The following is a 22,600-nucleotide window of genomic DNA, read 5'->3' as shown; positions in this document are numbered from 1 at the left end:
GTTTTCTATCTTAATGCAAATTTAATACAATGTGTTCATTCTATACTTTTTAAATTAATTTAATTCATGCTTATCTTAGTGTAGGACATATCTTAATGTTAGAAACATTCTTGTAACTCACCCATGTAAAGGTTACATACCAAGCCTGTGCAAACTAAGTATCTGATTTTAGACAAGTTCTTATTTGTCCTCCATGTTAAAATGTAGACAATGCAAGCATCTTTTTCATGGAATCTTATGAGGATTAAATAATTCATAAAATGTCTTGCAAATAGTACCTAACATGGTTTTAAATATTCAGCGAACTTGATTTTAAAGTATTCAGAGTCTTTTTAAAGTATTATAGAAGTACTTTATTATTTTTTTAAATTTTCTTACAACTCGTAATTTACACAGACATGCATTTAATAAACAAATATGTGTTGAAATTTACTGAAATGGTTCCAAGGTTTAGAAAAAAAAGTTCTAAAGGGCATGATTTAGTAATTTTCTTGATTTTATACAGATAGATTTGAAAGATAAGGCTGACATAGTTCCTTTGACTTATGAATTAGGCCTTTCCAATGAGGCAAATGTAACTAAGCACTGAATTGATTTTTCAAAGAACCCTCCTGTTCTTAGGTCAATTATTATGAAGATTCTGGGAATGTATACCAGTAATAATATATTTTATGCAGTTAGTAAATTATTAGATAACCTGCATGCATTACTTTATTTCTCACAATACTGTTAACCTTTTTAATGTATACTTTATAGATAAAATTAATTTCAGAGAAGTTAAATGACTATCAGTTTATATATTTTTAAATCAGGTTTAAATTACAATCTTATCAAGTTTTATGGACTCTAAAACCAAGCATTTCTTAAACTAATACAAAAAAGTATCATGACCTGAGAGAAATTTGGATTCTATGACTTCCAAAGAAGCAAGATAGAGGAGGAAAGGAACTAGCTAATTTTTCCAATGCTCTTACATTTACTCAGCATTATAATTCTGTTTTGAAGAATTGCAGCACATATACATTTATATAAATCATCACAGAGTTAAACAAAAAGGCAATCCAACCTTCTCAAATATCTACACTATGAGTTCTCTATTACTAAAGAACACAACCGAGAAACATTGAAAGGAAAGCTAACTGCATAAAAACATGTTACATATGAAAGATATGTCAAGCAGAAAAGACATGAAGTGAAAAGACATTATTGCTTATTTAATATGAAATAAAATATGTGCTCACTTTCAAAAGCATTTAGAAAAATAATTTATAATTTTAATGTATTTTATGTGTTAATAATTAGGAGAAAACTGGTATTGTTTTAATTCAATCTTTTTCTCAAAGTTTTATATAATGGATAAATAGAAAATAAGAAATTGTATTTTACTTATGAATTTTCTTTACTACATTTTTCTCAATCTCTGCCTTTGTCTTTATGATTTTTTTTTAACTACCAATGGGCTTCCCTTACCTTATTTGTATTCACTGCTGTGATGACCCAGACACATTGTGCATTGCTGTCATACTGGAATGGAAAGTTGGGAGACGTAAAAGTTCCACTTGGTCCTTGAAGATTAGAGCCACATGTCTTCACTAAAAGAGAAATTGCATTTTATAAGATGAACACATGCTACATTCAAAATTCTAGTAGCAAAATTTTTTTTTTCAAATAGGCTTTAGATCAAAGTGCACAATTACAATCACATTTATATATATATGTGTGTGTGTGTGTGTGTGTGTATGTATAAAATGGTATTCTGACTTATCAAAATAGTCCTCAACATCCTGACGTTTAATAAGTCAATATTTTCAACATTAATCCGAATTTGTTATGAATAGAGCATAAGGTATCACAAACTGCTCTCTGTGCATAGGTAAGCTAAAAATTATATATATATATATATATATATATATATATATATATACACACACACACACATATAGAAAGAGAGCGAGAGTACAGTTTTAACAAAAATCTTCAAAGAGAACCAATGTTGGTTAAACAGCCATTAAATAGTTTCCATTCCTCTTTATTAAATGCCACATTACTAAGTGGAATAGTTGAGGCATCTGCATGAAAAATATACTTTTTCTGCTTAGAACTGTGAATTAGATAGATCAGACCACAAAAAAAGCTACACTGAAATAATATTAATAAATTGTCACAAAGTGAAATGTAATATCTTCTGATTTTTACTCTTCCTTTTTTAAAATGCTGAAAAATAGAACTAGTAAGAATAAAGGAGAAATTCTACCAAGTAGAACAATGAATATATGAAATAAAAACAAATGTTATACTAATAAGTGTTAAAGCAAAATATTGATGCCCCAAATCTGTGAAAACTTTCAATATTTTCTTAGAAGTTCTAGATAATGCAGTAAACTAAGAAAACTTTAGTCAAGATTACAAAATTTAAGAAGAAAAAAAGTTTCTGTACTTATAAATGTCTACTTAAGTCCAAGAGATTTAATAATGCATCTAGAACAAATATTGTTCATTGCAGCACTAGTTATAATAGCCAAGTTAAGGAAATAATAGACATATGTACAGTAAAGAGTGAAATGACTAGTTAAAAAAAGTTTTAATTAAAAGTTCTCCTAAAAATAGTTGAGTGTCCAGCAGACAGAGAAAAATTCAACTACAGATAGAGACAGCAATATTTTTTTTGTAGATTTGAGAGGTATTCAAAAAAGAAATTAACAGCGTTTCCATAGAAATACAATTTTTGTAATATTAAAAAGTAGATACACCATGTGATTTTGCAATTCAACCCTTAGGTATCTAGCCAAAAAATCAGTCACTAACTTGAAGCTACATATTATCATCTATTTTTATTGCCACATTATATTTAATAGCCAAGTCATAGAAAAAAATTCAGTGTACAAATATAGAGGAATTAATTTTTTAAATGCTATATATTAAAATATAAGTTATAAAATATACTAACCCCTGACATTTTCAACAACAAGGACAGAAATGGGGGAAACAATATTGAGATATATAGGAAGGGTTAAGACAAACATATGTTTCATTCATATGTGGAATAGTTTTCTTTTTTTTTTTTTTAAAGATTTATTTATTCATACAGAACTGGGGTACAGGCCAGAGATGCGGAGGGTGAGAGGATTCACCAGAGACAGAGTGGGGAGCAGAACAGGCAGGTGTACGAAGCACACTGCTGAGAGGAGCAGCGGGCGGGTCAGGAGAGGTCTGCCACGCCATGTGGTCACCTCCGGGGCAGGCAGGGATCGAACTCATGCGGAAGTGGCTTAAGCTTCTTTGTGCTGTGCTTTAACCCGCTGCGCCACCAGGGAGGGCCCATATGTGGAATAGTTTTACTTTTCAAATTTATGTATTTAACAAACATACGAGTGCATATTTTAGTAAAAAAAAAAAAAACGCTGGTCATTGGGAGACAGTCAAGGCCCATAATCATGAAATTTAGTACTTTAACAGAAAGACTAAACAAACTGAATTTACAACACATAATAAAAGTAAAACACAAGGCTAATGGAAGTAAACAACAATCAAGCAAGGTTATTGTAAGAAATGACATACAAAAATAGTTGTTTTATTTTTAATTTATCTTTTTCTAGTAATCTGGGAGCCTTTCAGATATTTAGTAAAAACACTGTAAAAAAAAAAAAAACAACTAATTTTAAACAAGTAGATGTGGACTTGTATGCAACAACAAAAAAGGTATTTATTTCCATTAAAACACTTTTTAAGACAGTAGTTTTAAATTATTTACTGATCATTATTACTAGATTGTACTGAATTGAAATATTCCAGGTACATTCTGAGAAGACAATTCCTTCTATGCTGGCAGATATATATATATACTTTGAATATAAAAGAGTGGCCAGATAAAAAATTGATTTCAAGAAAATAAAATCACTTGATAAATGAAATAATTACTAAGATAGGAGTTACAAGAGTTACACACTATCTTAAACAGAAAAAAAGAAATATCCAAAGTTATGAGAATGTTTTATAATTTAGATTAAAGTATTGTTTCATTAAGAAATTAATACCCAAGGAAGGAAAAAGCTTGGCAAATGTGAAAGGCTTGGTAATTATTTTTAAACTGAGAATGTAAAAGATCGGATGAGAAAAATGTGTAAAAGTTGGTAGAAATCTATTATTAAATTAGACAAAGGAAAGATGACAAGTGAGAACACCACCAGTAGAGCATCTGTTCTCTTAATGGACATAAATAGGAATTTGCGGTGTTTCCTGGCAGGAAATAGAATTCTATTAAGTTAGATACAGATTTCTGTGTTTTGCATCAGAATTTTAGTGTTTCTGCAAGAAAGTTGGAATGTTTGAAGAACTATGATCAATCAGATTTTTTCTCTCCAACTTCCTTTGAAGGAAGGAAACTCTTAATAGTTGAAAAGATACACACTAGGTTATTTTTACTAAAAAGTGGTAATTCTTAGTAAAATATGAAAAAGTAAACTGTAAAATAACACATTTCAACAATTACAACCAAAAGGTAGATTTAAGCAAAGCCTTGAAATCTGTTTATAACATTTTTAATATATCCAAATTTCCCATTTTTGCTCTGTTGTTAGTATCCATCCTCACCATAAATATGCCTCTCCTTACTCATTGTTTCACCAAATCATCCTCTGCTGATATTGGGATGAGAAAATATGACATTAATAAACAATAAAAATGATTTATATGAATTAATGATTCACTGTGCTTTTTGATAAAACAAAGTAAAAGTTAATTTGCCAGCAAGAGACACAAATTAGGTGGTAGGACAGAATGAGATTAATATGCATAATACTAACAATAGTGTTCTTAAAGCTATCCGAGGAGAATAGCAGAATGGAAGCAGAAGAAGAAATAAAACATAGCATAAGTGGGGAAGATGTTGTAGACTATCTGATCTACATTTAAGAAGGCAGGAAGCTTCAGTTTCCAGCTTTTAATTTCAAAATATACCATACTCTAATTTAACTCCATAACATTGAAATGGTGTTTCCTTCAACCAGAATATTTTTTTAAATTCTTTATCTGCTAGCTAAAATTCATTCTTTCAAACCACTACTTACATTACATCACTAATGCACTTATTTATCCTTGGAACTTCTTTATGTCAGCAACTACATCTTTTATGTTGTTCATATCCCAGTAACAATAAGTTGACTTAGTGTTATAGCACTTATTAACAATATATATATGAAAATTAATGAAGTGAAACATAACTAAATACAAAAAATGTAAAACTTTTCAATAAATGTTTCAATTACAAGTCAAGAAACAAAAAGCACTTCATAAAAACAAATCTAAGGGCAACTTGGTTATATATAATTCAAGAAATCTTTCTATGAAAATGTTAAATTATTATTTCATGATCATAGTTATTATTCTTTTATGGAGGTATGTATTCACAACAAATGAACTTTACATGCTTCAATGCAAAAAATGAATAAAATAGGAACCTTTTTTAAAAAGACTTGAAGTCTTAGAGAAGGGTTAGACATCTTTATAGTGAGTTACAAATGCTAAGATAAATGAAAGGTGATATTATGGTAACATAAAAAGAGAACAATTTTGCAACTTGTAAGTTAAGAAAAGTCATTCTTGAGATGATGACATCACATGACATTAAAGTACATGAACTTAAGAGTATGCATTCACGATGAGCTTCAGTAAGTAAGGAAGCAATAAACATAATATATATAAAAAAATATTATCTTTACATCTTTTTTATGAATCTAAAATTATTCCAAGACAAAAATTTTATTTCTGAAAAAAAATGTAGAGAATAAAATGAATAAAGAGGAAAGAGCTGTTTTTTTTTTCTATTTAAGTAATTTACACTATGTGAGAGATGTGTTGTAGATTGTGTTGTATGAGGAGCCTCAATTCACAGCCTTCCATGGACACAATAAATACACAATTATGTACAGACTAATTTATGGGGAAGGTGACGTAAAAACTGGACAAAGAGCTCCTACAACAAAGGATAAAAGAAAAGCACTGAGAAAAACAAAGCTAAGTTCTCACTGAGGAAGATACCATACCACCGATGTGAAGATTTGTAGTCAGGGAATTCTAAAGCATTGGCCTGAGCAATAGGATGCTCTGGGAACATCTCCCATGCCAGAACACTGGAAGGCACTGTCTTGGCAATTTCATACAAACTTGCTAAGTCTTAAAATTCTCTAATCAGACAAGTAAAGACTGTTGAAGGGTCATGCTTTTCCACTACTGCCAGAGTATCCAGCACAGGAAGTGCCTATGAAACTGCCCAGTACCCACAAATGATTGGTAACCACTGTATCCAATCAGCCATATACCTGCAACCACAGTTGGTCAGCAGATCCACCCAGCTTCCTGATTTGGCTTCTTCTTTGTCTTTGAGAAAGGTAAAAATGCCAACTATTAAATCTGTTTTGTCTTTTACATAATTATCAATGATTAGTTAGTACAGAGCTTCCATCTACATTGGTTTCAACTCGGATGTAAACACATCAGGATTATTTTCCTATCTATTTCCCTCCCAATGTAGAAGGATTCAATATCAATTCAATTGCTAGCTTATAAATGTTCCTTTACCTTAAGCTGTAGTCTTTGACTTTTAAACAATATCTGTTAGAAGATATACTGGACTGTTCAATGTCATAGTGTAGATCTGTGGTGACGATAGTAATCATCAGTAAAAATGACTCTGTCGTGATAGTTTACCATACACCACACCTTGTGTCTGGACCATTACCTCTTTCTAGCATTTAATCAACTGAAACAAAACAAAACAATACAGGAGTATTATATGCTCCTTTTGAGAACTCTGACTTAGAGAAGTCTGTTGACATGGGATAGCATAGTCTACTATCAGTATGTCTACACTCAATCACTGGATCCCTCTGTGCTTTGGTTTCCTCATTTGTAAGGGACAAATGATGATGCAGTATCTCGTAGGTCTGTTGAGGCCACCAAATGAATTGATATACCTGAAACTGTTGAAAAGGTATATAAGCTCTGTATGTTAGCTGTTAACACTTTCTACTAGTGTTTGAATTTTACAAGAATTTAACTCAGTTTAAAGAATTTAAATTACTCACATAGTTTAATTGAATTCACAGCAGCTAAATGGCAAAGTCTAAGTTCTCACCTATTATTCTGTAAGCATCTTATATTTTAATTATTTTGGCTAATTTTTGATGTAAACTTAAATATTACAAAAGAAATATTCTAATCAGCCACTGTCATGTTTACTTACACACATGAATATATTTTAATGTAAATACTATTATAACATTACTCAGGTACAGTTATAGTATGTCAGATTTTTTTCCTGTTTGATTACGTGAAAATAATTCACTTTAATCTACATACAGCTCATATCAATGATTACTAAAACACTTTCAATCCCCTGACCCTTGAAGGCTAAAATCTTATAACTATGTAATACATAATTTTTCCACATTTTCTGCATATCATTTATGCTAATAACATTTTAGAGATCATCTGATAGGCCTTTATGTCCAAAAACAGTCTACACAATCAAGTATGCAGGATTGTCATCAATTTCTCATAGCATATCACCATCACCAAATCAAATAAAATTTATTTGATTACTGTCCATAAATCAATTCAAACATGAAGCATTCTGTTTGTGACTGAAAAATGTGTTCTTAAAATTGTCCTGGTTAGGAAGGTGTGCAACATTTTCAGCTCTGTAGGAAGCCACAGTAAATTATTTCAGTAATTGTTATTTATTTTATATGTATATTTAACCATGGAGTAAGAAAAAATCCACACTAGAAACAAAACAAAAATCAAACTAAAACAAAAATCTATAGATCTAGTGCAGAAATTGATCCCAATGTCTATTCTCTAGAAACATATAATTTCACCATTCCCTGAATATTAGCAGGAACAAAACCCATGTGGGTTAGGGAATTAATCCGAATTCCCTTTGAGATTGTGATCATTGCAGAGTCAGAAATTAGAGAGAGGTGAGCTATCTTTGTGATTCCTATGGAGGACGCAAGTTTCTGAATACTTGGCAAGCAAAGGTAATTAATCATATGAGCCAATGCCAAAGATCAAGTAGGGATTAGCTGGAATTATCTGATGTAAACAGAAAGCAAGGTAACTTAAAGGGAGTGACTTTCATGACTTAAGTCACAGACTATGTTCCCAGAAATTATAAATTATACCTGAAATAGGAGTTTATGTATAGGGGGTTTATTGGTAATAAAGTCTCAGGGAGCAGAAATGAAGGAAAGGTGGGAGTAAAATAAACCTGAACTCAACAAAGTCAATACAAGGATGTTATCTAATTGGATACCACTATAGATTCCTCTTATGAAAACTTTTTAAGGTATATCAGAGCAGCAGAGAAAACAGCAGAAAAACAAGCAGGACACTCTTGTCTGATTTCCTTTTAGGTCAGCAGTTGACTCACTGAACATTAGCTCCTCTACAATTTCGAGGAGCATCTGTGTAAAAGTTAACTTGACACACAGACTTTGTTCCCAAGCATCAAAATGCCCAGATATTAAACAGTAAAATGCAGGAGATAACCCAATCATGTACAGCTGAACAAAACTTTAACTGGTCATCAAGAAGTGACCAATATGAACTAAAGAGAATTTATAAAGTCTACAAACAAGTTTTTGGGTACACTGTCTTCCTCCTAAAATCCATATATCAGAATAATCAATTAACAAATATCAATGCCACTGAATATTTTTAGAAAGTTTAAACATTTAGAAAACAGGTTGTTTTAAAACTGAAGGCACATTTCTAGCTTGTAATATTGCATTCTGTAAGGGGAAACGGGAAAGTTAAATGCACTCTGGGTTTCTCTCTAAAACTTCCCCTCACTGCCCCTACATTTTTCACATTTTACTTCTAATTCTTATAATTTAAATGCCAGGAAAATCCCCTGGTCTATTTATGGCGCAAATAATAGATTTAGAGAGCAATGAGATGCCATCATTACTCTGATGATATTCAGCTGTGCCATTCATTTCCTCTGGACTCAGATGGTGCTGAGCCTCTATGCTCCCTGCAGCAGCCAAGTCCAGAGGAGAGAGGAGCTGGCATACTTCCAAATTGTTAAAGACAGAGAGATCTGGCTGGTATGCCTCAGAAACACCAAGGGACTTGAGAAGAGGAAGTTTGGGCTTTTTCAAACAAGATGACTCACACAGATCTACCTAGTGTCAGTCTATTTCTAGATCTCAATCTGCCCAAGCATGTTCAGGCAGCACCTATGGAAATGATTGTCTTTTGTCTACCTGCATTTTACTTGAACCTTTAAAACTTGATTCAGTGATCCAATGCTTCCCTGAGAATTCTACAAACTGATTTATGAGTAGGAAAACAAAATATGTGTGTTTACTATATATGGTCCTATGAAACAGAAAACATAGAATACCCCCCCAAAAAAAAGAGTATAGCTAAAGTACCATTTATAGATTGTAGATCAATTTTTTTAAAATCTAATTTTAAACTAGAATGCACTAGGTAAACTGAGATCTTACCAACTCTACACCCTCCTTTACCACCTCCTGAATATCTTGTAGTAGTATGTATATAAAGATAGGTGCTCATGACCTTGTAATTGGCCTGGAGTGCTCCTTTTATAAGACTCCCATCTTCTGATAAGCCCTGACAAGCTGCCAGATCATCACTGCTGAGGAAATGATGAAGAAAGTTGTTTCCAGAAAGTATTTATAAATGTTTAATATATGTGAAATGAGTATAGTTTAAAACATACACACACAAAGCACCTGACAATTTTTAAATGCATAACTTTTACAATGTCACAAAACTATAATGTAGTCATTCCTGTCACTAATGGTTTATTTACCATTAAAATTCATGGGAGAAATAAAATATCACTGACATCTTTCCCATCAAAATGCATCAAGTGACAATAGTATTTTACTGTGTGGTTAAGTTGCCATTATTTAAGATAGATGACAAGTCATTCAGTGATTGCCAGCACTTCATTTGGGGTTGAAAATAATGGCTTTGAGCAGTTAAAAAAAAAAAAAAAGGCCCTCCCTGGTGGTGCAGTGGGTTAAAGCATAGTGCTAAGAAGCTAAAGCCACTTCAGCATGAGTTCCATCACCGCCTCGGAGGTGACTCATATGGCATGGCAGACCTCTCTTGACCTGCCCACAAATCCCCTCAGCAGTGTACTTTGTCAGTGGGCCTGGTCTGCTCCCCATTGTCTTTGGTGAATCCTCTCACCATCCCTGCACCTCTGGCCTGTACCACAGTTCTGTTTGCATAAATAAATCTTTAAAAAAAACCTTGATATAAAAATCACCAGTTTACAATTAGTTTCTCCAGCTTTATAAGAGTTTACTCATGATGCTGAATAACATGCTCAATAAAAATTCTCTTCCACTAAATAACTTCATAGTATGGGACAAATGTATTATAAGTAGATGATAGTGAGGATAAAGCCATGGTCCTTCAGAAGGTTGCTAAGCACAAAATGTTACTCAAATTTCCAAAATATCTAGAATTTCTACACTCATTTTTTTAATGTAGGTCATCTTTAAAGTTTTCTCAATTTCCACTTTATAAAATTTTACATTAAAATATGATCTTTGTAAGTGCTTAATAGGTAATCGCTGAAGGATAATGCCTAAGTTATACATCTAGTTTTTCTACATGTTGTGACTTTAGTGAAGGTATTTATTTTGGGAAGAGGACTTTGGGAGAGGGGAGTGGAAAAGATTATGCATTAGAATGGCACTCAGTGTATTATTCTTTCGGATTTCTAAGAGCTAAGGAATGCTATATTATCTTATTACATATATTTATGTGACTTATATTACATATAAAAATAATTTGTATTTAAAATATTGCAGTTTAAAAGCACATATAGTGTATTAATCTCTCTCTCTATATATGTATATATATATACACACTGCATATGCATATGATATAAACACATGCAACATATACATATAAAGAGTGAAACATATATATATATATATATATGTATATATATATATGCAGCAGGCTTTAACATTCGTAATATTCCAAAGAAGAGAGTAGGATACATATGCTATTCCCAATTGTGAACAACAGATGCTGAGATGTCCACTTTTCAATGATTTATTACAAATAACAAAATAAGGGGTTTCCTTTACAAATAGTTATCAACAACTTTCCCTGTATGTGTTAACTAATTATCTATACAAAAATAGAGTTATAATTTATCTTCCCCTTACTACTGTGTGCAAATAACATTACAATGAAATTGTGACTAAGGGTCCTCCATGGTGGGACAACAGGTTAAAGCACAGCACTATGAAGCTATCATAGCCACTGCAGCACAAGTTCAATCCTCAGCCAGGGAGCTGACCCACATTGCGTAGCAGTCCTCTCCCGTCCTGCCCACTGCTCCCCTCAGCAATGGATTTTAGTACATCTGCCTGTTCTGCTCCCCACTCTGTCTCTGGTGAATCCTCTTACTCCCCCACCCTTCACCTTGCCTGTACCCCAGTTCTGTATGTATAAATATTTTAAAAATTTAACCAAATTGTAATGTTAAATAACTTCATAAATTTACAGTGCCTAATAAAAACCAACAAAAAAAAAAGGAGACTTTCTCTAGCCAGATATACTTTAATGCTTGAAAATGGTGATATTGTTGGAATGACTTAGAAAAATCCTTTTTATGCTTAAAGAAATAAATTTCCCAGCCAATATTATAATTATGCTAAGCTATTTTATGGAACTACATTTCGTTCATTTTGCATTAGTAAAATTTATCACATCATATGTGTTACTGTTTTAATTATTCATTGTGGTTCTCAAACAAATTTTTTTATGTTACTTGTGAAGAATTTTGTTAGATATTAGTGCCCAAGTGGTTACTTTTCTCTTTACAGAAACAAAATGCTAGGTTAAGGAATTTTGACTTGAATAATAAACCAGTAGATTATATGCAGAATGCAGTGGCATTTTAAATGTATTTTTAATAATTCCAGTTGTGACATATGAAAAAGAGAGATCTAAGATATGTGAAGAAGATAGATATATGAAAATAAAGAACAAGAATAGTTAGAAAATGATCATAATAACACTGCTCGAGTAAGCTTTTTCTGAAATTTGTGGTCCACATTAGCAATATTTGTAGCTATGTAATATGCTACATTTCTACTTTTGACAGTAAATAAAGAAGATAGTATCAGAAAGTCTGAAAAGTTGTGTTGTTAAAACAACAAATCCTGTTTTTCTTTGAACAACATTTAATTAATATATTTATTAATCATTAATAGTTTTAGATAACTTTAGGAAATGTTAGCCTAAACTATAGTGATTGTATATATCATCGATACAATATAACCTACTATAAGCTCATTTTATCATGTTATATAGTATGCCTTCTATATATAAATTTGTAACATTGTTCTTATATGTTTCACTTAATTTGGTATATGTACCAATACAAAATTTAAAACAGTTTATACATATTTTATTTCAAATACTGGTCATATGTATATCCACTTATTAATTACATGTGTTTTTTTTAAATCAAAGTTCTTCAATCAAGTCTCCATGTTACATGTCCTCACTTGCATAAATTCTTTTTGACCCTGGTCTTTAGTACTGCAAGTCCTGCTAAGCTGTATTAACTGTATAAACAAACTGGTGTGTGTATTTCAGTGTCTTTCTTTTAAATTTGCTTAAAATTGTTTTAAAAATCTAGATAGCCTCTGACAATGCTCTGCATTTTCTTCATTAATTATTATAATTTATAAAATAAGCTAATACTACAATCCTATACTCCTAAAATTTTAATTTTACCCAGAAATTTTACCTCACTCAGAAAAGAAATATTCACAATGGTATGTAATGCCACTGTGTCATCGTTCAGAATAGCACTGACAGTTTTAATCCTCCATTCACAGTTACGATTAAAAAAAAAAAAAAACTGGAGTTCTTTTCTGAAAATCTTACATTTTCAGAAAACATGGTCTTTATGATATTCTAATTTAATTTTCAAAATACTCAAAACTAGTAGGAAAAATACCATATGCCATACTTGAAATAAATTGTAAAAGCCTTTATAAGAAAAAGAAGGAAATAAATGTAAGCAATGGTAAAATAGAAACTTTTAAAAAGACATTCTTTATAGCCTTTCTTACATAGTACTATACAACAATATTAAATGAATGATAATTTTATTAAAAGAAAGAAAAACAAGAATGCATATTACCTTTACCAGAAAAATGAAAAGCCACATTTTATTCCTGGGAATATATATTTAGAAAAGTTATTTAAAAGTTCCTTATTTATTTTGCTTTATGGCTCTCTATATAAACATTTTTGTTGGTTTTCTGTTATCAGAAATACCCATGGGGGTCTCCTTTGTGGCACAGCTGGGTTAAAGTACAGCTTGAGGCAGCAGCTTCACCATTAATTTGATCCCCAGCCAGGGAGGTGACCCCCATGGCATGGCAGACCTCTCCTGACCCACAGGCTGTTCCCCTCAGCATTAAGAAATGTGAAATTTGAAATAAGTATTTCCATTTTAAAAAATACAGTGATAAAAACAGTAAGTCTATAAAACAAACACTATTAGATTGGAGTATCAGTAGACAATAGGGAATAATGAAACTCATATTCTATGGGTGTCTTAGCGGTAGGTACAGTGTGGTAACCTATATAGAAAGAAGTATGATCCTATACTTCTGAACCATATACCATGCTGGAAAAATGCTATTAAGTCAAAAAAAAGAGAGAAATGTTGGAAACTTTAAATGATCTGTTTCATAAAATCTTATCTAGTTATTTTCCTTCTTAAAAACATTTTCCACATGTGACCCTATATTTGCCTTACCTTGTTTCCTCAGAATACATAAGCTAGTGGTGGTCAGAAAGGATGGTATGAATGAAAATGAAATGCATCTCATTCAGTTGGGACCCTATTTCATTTCTTCCCAAGAAACACCTATCTCAAAAGTAAATTAGACCATTTCTAGCTGGTAATATATGACAAGTATGAAAATGAGCTTATCTTTTACATTTAACATGCAAATGTATATTGTTTTGTGTATAAGGTTATGTACAGGAAGAAGAAGAGGTGCGATGATGCTTCAGCTGTGTGATCTAAATGTATTAAACTTTACTTTGCCACCCTGTAGAACAGAAATATGGTAACTGTAACCGTTGGTCCAACCTGCCTATCAGTGAGTTTATTATTCCTTGGAAATGAGGGAAAGGCTACCTAATAAAAATAAGAAAATGTCAAATTATTCTTTGAATCCCCCAATCTCAGAGAGGAGTGTACTAACTAAATTATCCTCTAGAGACTTCGATTTAATTGGTATAGGTTGGGACCTGGTCATAGAACTTTAATTTTAAAAGCTCTCCAGAGGGTTTTAAACGTACCCTAGAATGATGCCTACTGCTAAAATAAAAACCACAGTATATGTTCTTGTTTCTCAGAGGCTGACTGCTTGGTATCTTCCCCCAGAGTCCTATTACTATTCACTTCATCTTCAGTTTTATTTTACTTCATCATAGAATTCCTGAATGTCTTCCTCTCCTTAGATAACCTAACCTACTTTAGAGGGAAAAAAAAAAAAGTGGGCAGAGGATAAACAATGATGGATTATGGTTTCCCACCTGTAAAATATCTGCATCTTCATTTATTTCATCCTACTAGTCTTCTACCTCAAAAAAAGAGGGTGTATTTGCTCCTACCCAAGAACAATTCCATCCCCTCTACAATTCCATCACCTCTAATTCATATCCTTCATATTATTAATATCCTAAAAATGTAGTTTTCCAATTCACCCAACTATCATCTGTATCTTCAACCTCCCATAAACACCAGATCTGTGTCCTCATTACTTACAACTCATATTTTATAAAAAATATTTATTCAATTATAGCCACTCCATCTACTAAACTAGTTCCTGCCTTTGCTTCATAGTCATGTTTTGTTTTCCATTTTAAACCTTAATTTTCTCAATTTATTACTTTTCACTTATAGCCATATGTGTGTTCGACATCAGCAATTCTAATGAAAATTATTTTACCAGAGTCATTAGTGACATCTTGCATGTTGAATTCAGTGAATTCTGATTTTCTTGACCACTTTGCATTTTTGACTTCTCATTTACAAATCTTTCCACCCTGTGGCTTCATAATGTCATTTTCTTTGGTTACCCATTTCTGGAGCTAGTAGTTCTAGTTTAATCTTCTTCACAGCCACAACTTCCTCCTCAAGTCACTTATATACTGTTATCTACATAAGTTGCTTCCTCTTTTACTGTGCATTTCTCATCTCCTTTTAATAAAAAAAGTTATATTGTCTTTATATGATTTACTGTAATAGACACGCTGTCTTCAGTGATGTCTTTTCCTCCCCTTTCCCTGAAGAATGTCTCTGATTTGTAGTTGTTTTTTTTATTGTTGTTTGGTTTTTATTGTGTTTTATATTATTTTTATTATTTGTTTATATTTTTAAAATAAAAGTGAATTTGCACTTTGAAGAAGTCAAATCATCATAGTATCTTTACATCACCCATATTTCATTAAGATGGAATTACTGGAAAGGCTACTAATTTTTCATAGCTCTTAGATGCCTTATAATAGTAGCACCAAACACAGAAATACGGTTTTCTGCATTCAAGGATTTTTAGGGATTCACAGATTTACTATAAACAAAATCCAGTTTTCATTTTAACAAGTCATTGGAATTTTCTTCTAAATAGAAAGTGTACCTCCAGTATTTAAGTTCTTTTGTTGGTTTCACTAGTTTTGCATATGTTCATCCCCATATAATGATAACCTATTTTAAGACTGTTTCATGGTTGTTTAGCTTAGTTAAAATATATTGTCTATTTAATTATAGCTTTTATTTCTACAGGTGTCTGTGTTTTGGTTATGACATAGTCCCATTTTGTTATCACTAATTTTCAAATTCTCACACCATTAATTCCAAAGTTTTCCAATTATATATGCTAAAAATTAAAATTTTATTCCTATTTTTCTATCCCAACTATCCTAGAATTGTTATTAATTTTAAACACTAAAATGCTTACTACCCATTTAATTTTCAAAACTCCCATTATTAAAAATCAATACACTTTAAGGGAACACAATAATAACATACATGAACAGAAATAATCCTTTATCTTAATTATGAAATTACAGTCTTGTAGTAAATGATGTTTGAAAATTCCATACTCTAAATAATACCAGAACAGTTTGATGAGAGATCACTACAGGTTGGCTACTAAATATAAGCAGCATTTTGTCTATTTTTAAACTGCTTCCCAAAACTAATGCACTACAGAACTATAGTATACTGCCAGCGGTAGTTTATCAGATATTGTCATTATCATTTTTATTATTATTATTGCCAGCTCTATGACAGAAACTAAGACAAACACTTTAATTGCTAAAGTAAACAGCAACACTGCAATAGACCAAATATCTATGCACCACTAACTCCCCCCCCCCAAATTTAAATGTGAAAGCATAGTGTCTAACATGGTGGTATTTGCAGGGGTATGCCTACAGTGGTTATCAGGTGATGCAGGAACAACCTTTTTGAATGAAGTTAGTAGCTTAATTATAAAAAAAAAAAAAAGACTACAGAATGATCCTTCTCTCTTTCTGTCATGAAAGACTACAGTCTTCAAGTTGTAATGAGGAAGCCAGTCATCACCAAAAAGATACTAAAATTCTCATACTCCAGATTTAAGAAATGTTTATTGTGCATAAGCTACTCAGCTTATGTTATTATTACAGCTGCTGGAATGTACTAATATAGATATCTAACTAAATGTAGCCTGAATGTGCTATAAAGTTTACAAAAACCATAGAAAGTAACTGTAATTAAGGGTATTTAAAATTTGCAATTGGGAGAAGTCCATTGTATCTATGTATATACACTCAGATCAACTTACATGTGAGTACTGCAGCACAGAAAAGGTTAAACAAGATAACATATTTCTATAGAACATATTTCTAAACAATTGTTGGAAGGTTACCACTGAAAATCAAATTTTGTAATTGTTCAGGTAATTTTAATTTATATATTTTTATAAATGCACCATTGTTAATCTCCATTAAACAACATGTAAATGCCATTTTACCATTAATTAATTGCTAGAGTGCTGTAAAATTTATTTGCTTATAAAATGATACAATGCAGTTCAAACTACAGATTTTAGGGAAAAAATGACCATAAAGAGACATAAATATATGAAAATGTCAATGTCTAGACCATCTGTCTATCTCCTTCACCGTATGTCACTTTATTAATTGTTAATATCTACTTATTATGCATCATCTCATCTGTAACTTTATTCCATGAAACTAAGAAGGCATCAATAACAACCACAGAAAAACACCTGCTATATGTGTTTTTGGTTGATAAATTTCAGCAGGATATGGCTTGCTCCTGGGCAAAATTTTCTAATTGCTTTTATAAAGCAGGCAGCTTTCTACCAGAGCAACATTTTCTAGTTACAATCAACACATTATTACTTTCTTAAACTTTTTTATTATAATTAATTCAAAGTACTTATTTAGCAACTATGATGTAAAATATTATGAGCATAATGGTTATAAGGATAAGCATTTGAAAAATATATGAATAAGAATTATATTCTTAATATATATGATTAAGATATGAATAAGAACTTAAAACATGTTTAGAAAATGGTAAGATATTTAAAGACTTTAACAAATAGCTGATAATAGTCCTTTTTTTGTCCAGAAATTATACATCATGGAAACTTTATTATATATATTTTTACTTTGTATGTAAATAAAGAAATTGACCTTATTATGACCTTTCTATTTAATCAAAGGAAAAATAAATTAGTGAATTTGGCAACAAGTAGATCCAATAAAAATTCAAGCACATTAGAAATGTTGACTTTTTTAATTTAGGTGTTTTTGGTTGAAGAAGTCATTTCACTACACTACTCATAAAATGATGAGGAGCTTTTTCAAATATAACATAAATGCTAAACTGTGTGATGAAGAGAGTAAATAGGAAGTGATGTTAAAGAAGTGAGTATGGGTAAAAGATAACCTATTAACTGAATCATTCAACAGAAACTAGTGGGATTGATTCCAGGGAATAAAGTGGCTTGAATATAAAAATTGAACAATATCCTTCACCACAGCAACAAAAGAGAGATAAAATCAGATCAATTCAACAATGCTGAAGAAGCTATTGGAAAGTTTCAGCAAACATTTATGATAAAAACTCAATAAAAGAGAAATAAGAGGACACAGCTCAACATAATAAAGGCTATATATGATAAAAAAAATAGCAAATACCATATTTAATGATGGAAAACAACACACTATCCTGCATATCAGGAATAAGACTAAAATGTCTACTTTCCACCCTTGCAACATAGTATCTGAGTCCTAGAAAGCACTCTTAGGCAAGAAAGAGACATCAAAGTAATCCAAATTAGCAAAGAAGTAGAACACTCATGTTTTACAGATTACTTGATAATTTGCACAGAAAATCCAAAACACAACCTAAAAGTGATGGAGAACAATAAATAAATATACTAAAAATGGCAGTATACAAAATAAACAAACAAAAATATCTTCTCTACGGAGACAAACAATAAAAGATAAATTTAGAAAACAAACCCATTTAAAATCACACTAAAATAAATTAAGTACATGGGGACAATCTTAAACAAGAAACTAAAGGATCTATACACTAAAAAATGTAAGACATTATAAAAGGACACAAAGAAATAAAGTGTTCATGCTTTGGAAAAATAACATTGAAATAGCCATATTACCAAAACAATGTGCAATACCTATTAAAATTCCAACAACACTGTTCAAGGAAACACAATAATTATGCAATTCACATAGAATCACAAAAGATCCTGAAGGTCCAAAATAATACCCAAAGGGGGGGGGGGCTTCAAAAATTAGAAAAGATGAAACAGACAACTTCCCCAAGGAAAACATACAAATAGTCTGTCAGTATATGAAAATCACTCACATCACTTATTATAAAGGAAATAGAAATCAAAATCACAGAGGGCCTTCCCAGTGATGCAATGGGTTAAAGCATAGCACTGAGAAGCTACAGCAGCCATAGCAGCCTGAGTTTGATCCCTGCCCAGGGAGGTGACCCACAGGCCAGCAGACCTCTCCTCGCCTGCCTGTTGCTCCCCTCAGCAGTATATTTCAGTATGTATGCCTGTTCTGCTCCCCAGTCTGTCTCTGGTGAATTCTCTTACTGCCCCTGTACCTCTGGCCTGTACCCAAGTTCTATAATCATAAAATAAATAAATAAAAAAAAAAGTGACAATGGGGAGGGAGGTTTAAACATACTTACACTAACACTTCAAAGGATGTTACCTAATAATTGTAATCTGTCTTATGCTACATCTTTACCAAACTATAATGTCTATCCTCCCCAAATTCAGCCCCTAGATATTCCAGTTCACTGTGTAATTTATGCTCATGATGTATTCTCTACATTTGGAATGCCTTCCTACATCTTCTGTTGAAATCCAAAATAATTGCCAACCACTGACCATACTATACTTCTATCTCAATATCTGACCCCACATGGAAATAATATTCCTCATTGGAATTATGCAAAGTATTTTACATCTTTAAAATAAAAAATTACCTCGCTTTCTGTTTATACCATCAAAATTAATACAAAATAATAAAAAAGTTGCCTATAGTTATTGATCTAGCATAACCATTCATAAGCTCTGGATTTTGCATACCTATTATATTTCCAGTAAAATCATAATTGCTTCCATAACTATAAACTGTTAATATTTCACATAGAGATCCCACTTAGGGATTTTTTTTTTGTTTGAGTTGTATGAAATTCATTAATATTAATTTCTGAATTACTCTTTTCCTTTTAATTCATAATTTGCTGTTTTGTGAACTTTAAGTCTCTAAAAATCATCATTTCTTGATTGTTCAACCATGCAATACACAGACAGCAGCTATATTAATAACCTCTCAAAGGTGCAGTACACTGATACTGCTATTTATGTTGCTGTCTGGAAAAAAGCATATTTATTCTGTCCAAGCACCCATGAGACATGAAAACTATTCTTTGTTCAGACTCACAGTGGATAGTCATTTTAAAACTTCAATTACTATTTCAGCATGTTCCCTTCTCTCCATTACTGTTTCCAGAACCACAGCCAGTAATTTCTGATAGCAAAATGTTCTTATAAACTATACACATATGTGCCTTGCATGCAATATGCTAAAAAAGCTATGCATAAATGATTAATATCTTCAGAAAAGATGTAAAAGTTTGATGAACTAAACTCAAACCATGAAACTTGAATATGCAAAATTTATACATCCCACCTGACAACTGATGACTGTTGAATAAATTTATATATGTATAAACTACCTTGGAATAAAGGAAAACTAATCATATATTAATACTCAAATAATTTTCTTGATCTTAAATCAGTGCACAGCTTATGTTTGTTACTAGTGTTCATAAAAAATAAAATAATGGAACCTTATTTATGCCTTTGAACAATTTATAACAGAAATTTTATATATATATATATGCATATATATGTATATGTCTTAGCTGAACAAAGATGGTTTATAGTCCTACTTTATCTAGACCTTAAATTCCATTGCCTATAATTTTTCTTCTTTTTGTGAGATTTTGTTCCAATATTAACTTTTAATCTTTTTTAGAATTTACCTTTTATATTCCTACGTCATCAGTAAAGGCTGTAAACATCAACTAATGTAAAAATGAAACTTTAAGATAGCACCATTTTTAAACAATGATTTTTACTATATTGTCCCTTATAGTTCACCCTAAGAGAAAGACATCACAGAAGAATTAGCCTTATATAGTTTACTGTTTAATCCATTATGAAAATAACCTCTAATATACATAATATTCAATGTTCACTTTATAAGATCAATAAAAGATATTTCAGATTAAATCCAAGGAAAAAAGTTTATTTTTGCTATGTCATTGAAACATTTGTAGTTAATAAACAATGGCTTTCATATATACTGTTAGGTCTTCCCTGGTTGCTTGAAAGTTGTCATATTTAAATCATATCTAAATAAATATGACCATCATCATATTTATAAACTATTCTTAAAAGTTGTTTGCCAGTTCTGGAAGATGGCGGCAGAGTAAAGACGCCGAGATCACTGCATCCAGGCTTGCGTAGGAATTGAGGACTGAAAACAGACTATAGACTTACTAATACTAATTTCAACCCAAATGAAAACACCCTGGACTCACTAGAAGGTAAATAACTGAGGGGAAAACCCAGGAGCCTGGAAGTTTGGCTGGCTGCAGGAGCCGCTTTACCCCACACAAAAGCCCTGGAGGTGAAGGGGGACTACTCAGCTCAGTAAGTGGCGCCCAGGCTGCGAAAAGACTGCAAATCTGATCCTCAACACCCGGATACAGGAAAAAACCACTGAAACTGCAGACCCCATCGAGTACCTGGGCGCTGCGCAAAGCCACTGATCAGCTCGACCAGCTCCGGAACCGGCAAGATGGCAGGAGAATAAAGACTCTGAGATAACTACTTTCAAACTCGCATGGGATTATATAAAAACGGACTATAGACTTACCCTATGAGTTTCAACCCAAATTAGAACGCCCTGGACTCACTAGAAGGAAAATAACCAAGGGAGAACCAGTGATTGGGGAGTTCCAGTAAGGGAAGCCACACAGGCAGGATTAGATGAACCCTACAACTCTGATCTGGAAAGACCAGCGGCTTCCTACTACTTAGGCTCCTTTAAAAATCTAGGCGCCTGGACACGAGGAAGCACTGCTGAGGGAGACTGAATGTGGCTGTGGCTGCAGCTGTAGCTGCTCTGCACAGCTACAGCAACTTTTGGTTTCAGCCCTGCTACAGCCCTGGAGATAAACTGAGACAACTAGCTGGGGAGAGAAAACCAAATTGTGGGAAAAGGCTGCAGCTCAGAACCATAGACCCAAGGATACACCACAGAGGTGTTGCCATCCTTTGCCCCAGCAGCCCCAACAAAGCCCTGGATATAAACAGAGACAACACAGCTAGGTAAGTGGATCCCAAGCTGCTGCAGGGAGGAGCATGGGGTGGGGGACAAACATACAAACAATAAACTGCTCTACTTAGAGCCCTGCAGGCTGAGAAGAGGAACTGGCAATTGGGGCCCCTCTAGCCCAACCTGCATCTCCTTCCCCCACAACAGAGATCTGAAACTAGGGAACATTAGGGTTTGGACAGGTCTTGGCACCATTCTTAAGGCACAGTCAACAAGACTCACAAAGCCCCTCAGTTAAAGAGGGGGAAAAAAAATACAGACAGGACCTAACCATAGGCCCAGCCCTAGGATAATGCAACAATTTTAATAATCTTCCATGGGCACACTCAACATAGAGAGGCCCTAGGAAGTGCCTCAAACAGGGAGACTTGCTAAGGGGTCTACCTGCTTACCGCATCTACCCACAAAAACTTTGGTAAAGTGCTGGAGTTAGAGAGATACAGCTGGGCTCTGTGAAAAGACCTCAGGCAGTGGGGAGACACTGCTCAGAGAGGGACTGCTTGGACTAAACAAAAAGAGCCCTGAAAAC

At 32.5% G+C, this 22,600-nt stretch overlaps 1 protein-coding gene across 1 annotated transcript in view; it reads right to left on the bottom strand.

The window, feature by feature from the left end:
• The window catches only part of CSMD3 (CUB and Sushi multiple domains 3), a 764,662-nt gene that overhangs the window by 406,206 nt on the left and 335,856 nt on the right, over positions 1-22,600 (bottom strand). The window contains exon 11 of the mRNA XM_004679632.2: positions 1,471-1,592. Within this exon, the coding sequence (XP_004679689.1) occupies positions 1,471-1,592 (122 nt within the window). The remainder of the gene's footprint in view (positions 1-1,470; positions 1,593-22,600) is intronic.

The sequence above is a fragment of the Condylura cristata genome, unplaced genomic scaffold (genome assembly GCF_000260355.1).
Source record: "Condylura cristata isolate star-nosed mole 26May11 unplaced genomic scaffold, ConCri1.0 scaffold00009, whole genome shotgun sequence".
Classification (NCBI taxonomy): domain Eukaryota; kingdom Metazoa; phylum Chordata; class Mammalia; order Eulipotyphla; family Talpidae; genus Condylura; species Condylura cristata.
This window is presented reverse-complemented; position numbering and strand designations above follow the sequence as displayed.